Source organism: Kryptolebias marmoratus, linkage group LG13, assembly GCF_001649575.2.
Source record: "Kryptolebias marmoratus isolate JLee-2015 linkage group LG13, ASM164957v2, whole genome shotgun sequence".
Classification (NCBI taxonomy): domain Eukaryota; kingdom Metazoa; phylum Chordata; class Actinopteri; order Cyprinodontiformes; family Rivulidae; genus Kryptolebias; species Kryptolebias marmoratus.
The window spans coordinates 19437964-19445730 of record NC_051442.1 but is presented as its reverse complement, the minus strand read 5'-3'; the positions used below and the strand labels follow the sequence as shown (position 1 = coordinate 19445730).

Sequence of the window (7767 nt, the reverse complement as noted above, 5' to 3'; positions counted from 1 at the left end):
TGGGGGTTACGCTCACACAGAGGCCACGCCCCGAGACACACACACGCGCGCGCGCGCGCGCGGTTAGAAGTAGTGCAGTTTACCGCTGGAATCCCCAGCGGGCGTCACCGCGCGTAATTACGCGCCAATTAAACGGCTTTCAAGCACGTGGTTCCCCCTCTAGTGTGATCGCTGACCTGAGGTGAGCAGCAGAACTTTTAAGACGGGCTCCAGTCAGACACCGAACCATGGACTCATCAGGGAAGCATTCAACCCCGATTTCCTCACCTCTGTCCCGAGTTGGCCACACATTCAGAAAATGACGGGGGGAAAAAGCAATAAAAGGGAACTACTTGTGTGTAAATCAGCTAAATAAATTAGGGTGGGTGGTGTGTGTGAGGGGGAGGGGAGTGTAAACTGAAACTGGGGTCAAACAGATACATCCATCATTGATCCAATTGTAATCCTCTAGAAGTCCCTTTGAACATTTTAAAAGGGATACTTCGGCCATTTTGAAGTGGGGTTCTGTGAAAAGTTAATATCTTACCTGTTGTAGATATCCACAGTTTGGAGGAACAGAGCTTAGGGACTGATGAGAGAACAGCTAGGACTAAAGCAGACTGTTGATGTCCTAAAACAACTTTGAGCTACAAAATTTCATAAAGGTTCTTCCACTTTTCTTGTCTTTTTTTTTTTTTAAATAAACCTTTACTCTTCTGGCAGTTTCTCATCACACAGTTTACATATCACTCTATGGGAATTTGCAAGTCCAAATAGCAGCAGTAGCAGCGAGCTGTAGCACTTCTGATGCAAGCTGAAGCACTTCCGGCAGGAAAATCATAATATTTCTGCCAAACTAAATGTGAAATGTGAAACTTATAAATAGTTCTGAATAACAGCGTTTCCATAAACCATATGGAAATTCGGAAAAGTGAATGATGACAATCTCGTTTGGAAGTTGGTCCATCTGGACAAGCCTTTATTAGCTCATCAGTACGGTTCGAGCTCACACCCACTTCCAAAGGAATTTTGCTGTCTGAAAAAACAACATCAGGCTTTGAGATTTTATAGCATTTTGTGCACGCACTTATCTGCAAACATTTACATTGCTGTCAGTTGTGCAAGACATAGTCACTCCAGCAGAAATATCATATGTGACCCGTGCTGCAAAATGAGTCAGAATGAGCTCAGGCTGCAGGGAAAAAATGTGAAAATATTGATTTTTGTCAAAACTGAGATTTGCGTAAAAATGAGTCCATAAAGACACCATCTAGTAATCCCGATAGTTAAAATATAATCTTCCTAATCTACCTTTATATCACAGTTTATTAACAGGTATGTCTTCAGAAATAATCCTTTCAATTTAATTTGAAACTGATCATTTTTTTCCTCCTGGTTGCGGTAGAGCCAAGAAATCCCTTTGTATAATGCTTGGCATCATTGTGAAGCTTAGACATTCCCCTTTTGAAAAACAGGGCTAGAATTCCCGATAAGGTAACTTCAGAACAATAAAAATAAAGTTTTCAAACCGACTCGCTCATAAACAAAACCATCTTATTGCCAGGCAGGTGATAAATCACCAAATTTCAACAAACTACATATCAATTTTTTTAGATGAAAATAACAAGTCAGTTCCTCATTGTGACTCATTTTGTCATCACAGGTCACATATTCCTGCAGGAAGTGGCCCAGCCTGAACAAGAAGTGCTACAGTTAGCTGCTGCTGCTATTAATTCTTGCAAATAGCAGAGTTTGCCTGAACTGCTATAAAATGTTTCAGATTTTATAGCAGTTGTTTTTTGAAACAGCAGCAATCCACTTTGGTCTTTAGACTAGCCATTACTAACGGAGTTAAATCCTTTTTGCAAACAGAGTTCCTTTAACAAACTTTCAACAACAAGATGTTTATTAATAACCCACTTTCAAATGGCTGAACTGTCCCTTTAAGTTCCTCAGTGGGAACCTACAGCCACAGAAATGTGCTACAGTAAAACAAAAAGGTGTGCTGTGGAGAGCAGCAGCCCCTCCGCGTTTCAACAGACTGAAAGGTTTTCCAGTCCTGGCATTAAGCTTTAATGGGCACAGAGGGAGAGCTATTCAGAGCACACACACACACACACACAGAAGGCTGATCACCACACAAACCACCTTTGTGTCTAAACATCAGAAATAAAATACAGCAACAACGGTTTAAAGAAAATCTTGACAATCTTTATTAAGCAAAACCCAACATATCTGGCATCTGTCAACAGATTTCTGTCCACATTCTCAACATTTAGTAAATAAATAAATACAACTTTTTATCCTCCAACACAATCAGGAGTCTGCAAACGGAAGCTTGTCAAAAATCGTACCACACAGAAACCGCTGCGTCCTCCTGTCACATGTGAAACTCCCTCTCTCCTCCATAATTTACCACATCAAAGCCAACCGTTCAGCTCTTCAGGGACAGATGATGGGACACATGGAGGAACGGCACAGCGGGACGATTTCAATCAGTCCGAACGCCAAACATAAAGATCAGCCCGCTTCCAGAAAGTGATTTCTCCAAAACTATTTATCACTCTCGCGTTCTCAGACTTATTCAGTCCGACGCCACAGATGGCAACGAGCTTTCGACTCATCTGCTTCTTAAAGACGATCCAGATGATGAGGCTTCATTTCATCTCACACCTGTCAGTTCAAACATCTTCTGCTCTCGAACAGAACTCCAGAAAAAACAACAAAAAAAAGGATTTTCTGTAATTTTGCAAAGTATTCTGTCCAGACCGCTTAACTCTTGTCGACTGAGAGGAAAAGACACGTCTCTATCATGCATAAATAGTCTGAGGTGCATTTTGGCAGAAGATTTTGGCACATTTTCTTCTTTTTTAAAAAAAAGGTTGAACCATTTTCAAAGATCCGTGTATGATGGGGATTTTTAGAAGTTTTAGAACTGTGCGACAGTAGGTGAACAAATAAACACTAAACAGCAAAAAAAAAAAGATGTTGTGTTTTTAGACTAAAAAGTCAAAAATCGGACCACTTCTCTGTTATCTTTTCATTTTGCTGTCAACTGCTGCAAGAAATCAAAATCACTTTGCAGCAAAACCCGTTTGTGAGTAAAATGCTTCGTGGACACATTCAGCTTGAGAAAATGTGGTTTTCTCCTCTCTCCTCGGTCATTTCTTGAGTGATAAAGGAGCAGTCAGCACTGCAGCGTACAGTCAGTCTGGTAGGAGGATTTAATGCAGATAGACGGGGCTGAAGACAGCTGCGCTGCTTCTGATCCTCACGCATCAAGTCTCAAAGTACTTGTAGATCTGAGAGACGTACTGCATGACGCTCTGCCAGTCCGGCCTGTCCGTCTTCATCAGCTCCTCGATGTCCTGTTAGGACCAGAAACACAGCAGCTTAGAGTTGAGATTGTAATAATCTGGTAATAATTTGTTGCACTGAACCATCTGGGAAGTCTCCCTATTTAGAAAATATTTGTCAAATAGTTCTTAAACAGGGCCCCCTTGGAGATAGAGTACCATGTACATCCCCAGTTCCAATGATATTAAGAAGTTATGTAAAATGACAATAAAAAGAAAATACAATAATATGAAAATCTCATAAATCCATATTTTATTCACATTGGAACATAGTAAACGTATTAAATGTTAAACTAAGAAAACTAACACTTTTTTTAGAATAAAAGAGAAAATACCAGCAAAATGTCTGAATAAATGGGCAACAGGGCAACAAAATGCTGTAAAAATAAGTGGTACAAATAAACAGCTGAAACTAATTAGGTTAATTGGCAACAGGTCAGGAAGAGGACTGGGGATAAAAAGAGGCTTTTAGAGGCTGAATCTCTCAGAAGTAAAGATGGGTTCACCATTGTGTGGAAAACTGTGTTTAAAAGTATTGGAACAATTAAGAATAATGTTCCTTAACAAAAAAAAACGGGGGCTGCGGTGCCTTGGTGGTCAGTATCAAGTCCTATAATCCTGAGGCTGCAGGTTTTTGCAGGTTCAAGCCCAGGTTGCAGCAGGAAGGTCATCTGGCGTAAATTGTTTGTGCGAGTTAGCTCGCTGTGGCAACCTCTAAAGAAGGGAGCAGCCGAAAGAACATTTATTTTGAATATCCCATAATCTACAATTGGATAATCTGGAGAAATCTCTGAACTCAAAGAACAAAAGACTGAAAGTCAGTTTTGGATGTTTGTGATCTTTGGGCCCTCAGGGGCCACTGCCTTAAAACCAGGTACAAATCTGTTCTGGACATCACTGCATGGAGTCAGGAACACTTCCACAGATCACTGTCTGTAAACACAGTTCACTGAGCTGTCCAAAAATGCAGCTTAAAGCTCTATCATGTAGAGGAGAAGCCAGATGTGAGCACCATCTGGAAATACTGCCGTTTTCTCTGGACCGAAGCTCAGTTAAAATGGACCAAGGTGAAGTGGAAATTGTTCTTGTCTGACAAATTAAAAAAGGTCATTCTTTTTGTAAACCACAGACTCCACGCACTAAAGAAGAGAGTGACTATCCAACCAAACAGCCTGCCTCTCTGATGGTATGGGGGTGCATTGGTATCTCTGATAATAGCAGCTTACACATCTGGAAAGACACCATCAATACAGAACTAGCAAAAAATAAATAAAATATAGCAATGACCCAGGACTATTGAACAGCTACAATCCTCCATCAGACAAGAAAGGGACACCTTTCCCTCCAAAACCTCCAGCAGCTGCTCTCCTCAGGTCCCAGATGTTTACAGACTGATGTTAGAAGAAGAGGAGAGGCTTCACAGAGGGAAACGCGACATTGTCCAAATTCTTTTGAGATGTGGTGCTTTTTACCCTTTTCTACAATAAAAAAAATGTACCATTTTTAAAAAATGGTTTCACTGTAAATAAAATATTGATTTATCACATTTGCAAATCATTGCATTCTGTTTTTATTTATATTTTACAAAACGTCCCAACTTTTTTGAACTTGGGGTTGTAAAAAGGGCAAGTATGCCCAAAATTGTGGCATCAAACCTAAGATGTATGTCATGAAATGTCAACTTCATAGCTGGTATATGCAGTTTTCTAGTTATTGGTCAACTGATGACACTTAGAGGGTATGCTGGGAAACTGTTAATGTTGGGAAAACAATTTCTTTATACACCAGAGACACATGATGAACAACTATATATCCCATATATACAAGTACACAAGTTGATATTAAAACATGCACACAGTGGTGCAGAAAATACTTCTAACAACAATGGTTTTAGCTGTGTTAGAGGATATTGCAAACAGTGCAGTGTTTGTAAGCAGAAGAGAGCCATGCCAGCTGAGTGGGACAGAGTTATCCGTATGTCAATCATGTATATTAAATTTCAATACAACAGCTTAACAGGCCAACATTAAAGCATAATTTGCACTAGAGACGGTTTTCCTAATAATTGGTGCCATCGATTGCACACACATTATTCTAAAAGCACAGTCACAGAAAGCTTTTTCATTAAATCAGTTTCATAGAGCTTTCTCAAGTCAGGACTGGAAAATTTGTAGTTTCAATCTTTAAATTGTATGAGATGCTTCATTATGTAAACTAGATTCACATGCAGATTAACTCATTCCCTTCTCACTGGAGGGTCATTAGGGTCTTTGGTTGCCTGGCTTACAAGAGGGATGCTTTGGTTACATGCATGAAGGTATGAATTAGAGGAAAAATGACAGTATCAGGTCTAATGTTCTATTGTAAGTTTAGACCCTGTTTACATGAAAAGGATCTCCTGAAAAACGTTCTGAATTTTCTGATGCTCACTGTAAAAATCTTACACGTTCACAGACTGATGGTATGATTGCAATCATTGTTTAGATGAGACTGCAAAAATGTTGAATTTGCTGTAGTTTCCATGTCAGGTCCCTATCTGATGCTGGGATTTTTGTATTTATTTTTTTACATGCACATGTGTGCAGACACTTCAGTCTTGAGCATGAAAACAGTTCCAGACTGGTTCAGTATTTGTAGAATACGAGAAATGCATAACAGCTGACCCAAGAGATGGTGCAGCACATATGTGATCCGTGTCAGGTGGTCTGATAAATTGAAAAGGGTGAGCAGCACAAACAGCACTCTGCTGTCCACCATTGTTGTTCATCTACCTGCACAACGTTTCAGTGTCAGAGAATACAATCACTGCTGTGTACACAAACAAACAAAATGCAACAGAAATGTTGCAGTTTCCTTAAAAAGGGTGTTATGTAAAATCTGAGACCTCCTCCTGTGTCTAAAGTTGTTTTTTCTCATTTTATGTAAATGATTTCCTTCACCCCCCCATCAAACCATCTGTCATTTCTGTCTAAAATAAGAACATTTTGGTCGTCAAGAGTGTCCCTTATTCCTGAGGTATAGGTAGAGCTGGCTCTGATGTGTTGAGCCATGTGTCTGTGGCTCAGTGGTCGTTCTCCAATGAGAGAGTTTTAGGTTTGATTCCTGGCAGCGGTCACATGTCAAAGTGTCCCTGGGCAAGACATTGAATATCCATTGCCTCTCAATGCAATCTAAAGCCCTGATTAGACTCTATAGAATGATTTATTCAGATTGTAGAGATGTAGTAGAGTGCTGTATGAATGTGTGTGTGGATGGAGAAATGAGGACACAGATTGTGTTGTAAAGCGCTTTGAGTGGTCTGCTTGGCTAGAAAGGTGCTATATAAATACAGACCATTTACCATTTAGTTTCTCCAATATAGAGATCTACACTGAACTGTAATAGAGTAGATAGATAAATGTTTAGATATATGTAATTGAACCAGGCTGCTTAGTTTGTGTCCTTAGGATGAACCAGCCTCTGTCTGAGAGTCCTGTTGGGTTTGAAATGGGTTGGGTTGGATGTTGTGTTTGGAGAAAATACATCTTAGTTTCTCTGTTACTCCAGCTACATAAGGGATGACAATGTTTTTGCTTTTGTTCTTCTCCTTATTCTGTTCTGTGGTGTGTTTTTCTAGATTTCCGTGCTGACCTGACAAAAGCCTATTTAGGACATCCACGTTTGGAGAGCTTTTATGATGCGTTTTTTTTTTTTTTTTTCCTTCTTTTCTGTCCTCGTAGGGACACGTTTGGCCCGATGGTTTAGAGTTCTAAAGACAGAAAGTTTGTGTTCCTGGTAATGAGAGGTAAACAGAATGTACTGATCAGTGTGGGTTGGGTTCCTGTAAACCTCAATGTTGAGGTGCTGTGCATGGAAAGAGATGGAAGCCTCAACATTGATGCCTACAATCGAAACGCAACAGAACTGTTCCAGTTTCAGTTAAAAACAGTGTCATGTAAACTGGGCCTCAGCTGTGCACCTACACCTCAGGGGACACTCTGAGGCCCAAAATGTTTATATATTGGACAAAGAAGACAAATGCTTAGAGAAGGGGGTAAAGGAAGCCATTTATATAAAACAAGAAAAAACAACTTCAAACAGAGGAGGTCTCAGATTTCTGCTTTCTATGGCCCAATTAACATGATGCTGCCTTTAAGTGAAATCAGAACAATTCTGTTGCTTTTTGGCTGTTTGTCTACAGGACAACAGCAATCAGATTCTCTGACATCAAAACTTTTTAAATCCAGATCTCAAAGTGGAAGTTTTTTGAAATTTTCTGTATCATTTCACAGGAAAACACAACTTACCTGAGAGCAGAAGTGTTCACACACATGAACTACGGCTGCAGTCAGTCGATAGTCTATATTTTCTTAAATCTTTTTAGATTTATAATTTAAAGTAGCATGTAACAGCAACCCAACCCCATCATCTGTTCAAATGAATGTTCCTGTAT

General features: G+C 39.8%; 1 protein-coding gene across 4 annotated transcripts in view; it reads right to left on the bottom strand.

The window, feature by feature from the left end:
- Positions 1-2168: 2168 nt before the first annotated feature.
- The window catches only part of specc1 (sperm antigen with calponin homology and coiled-coil domains 1), an 86059-nt gene continuing 80460 nt past the window's right edge, over positions 2169-7767 (bottom strand). For all 4 annotated transcript variants that reach the window (XM_025005164.2, XM_025005163.2, XM_017412684.3 and 1 more), the window contains one exon: positions 2169-3347. In XM_025005164.2, the coding sequence (XP_024860932.1) occupies positions 3258-3347 (90 nt within the window). In that variant the 3' untranslated portion in view covers positions 2169-3257. The remainder of the gene's footprint in view (positions 3348-7767) is intronic.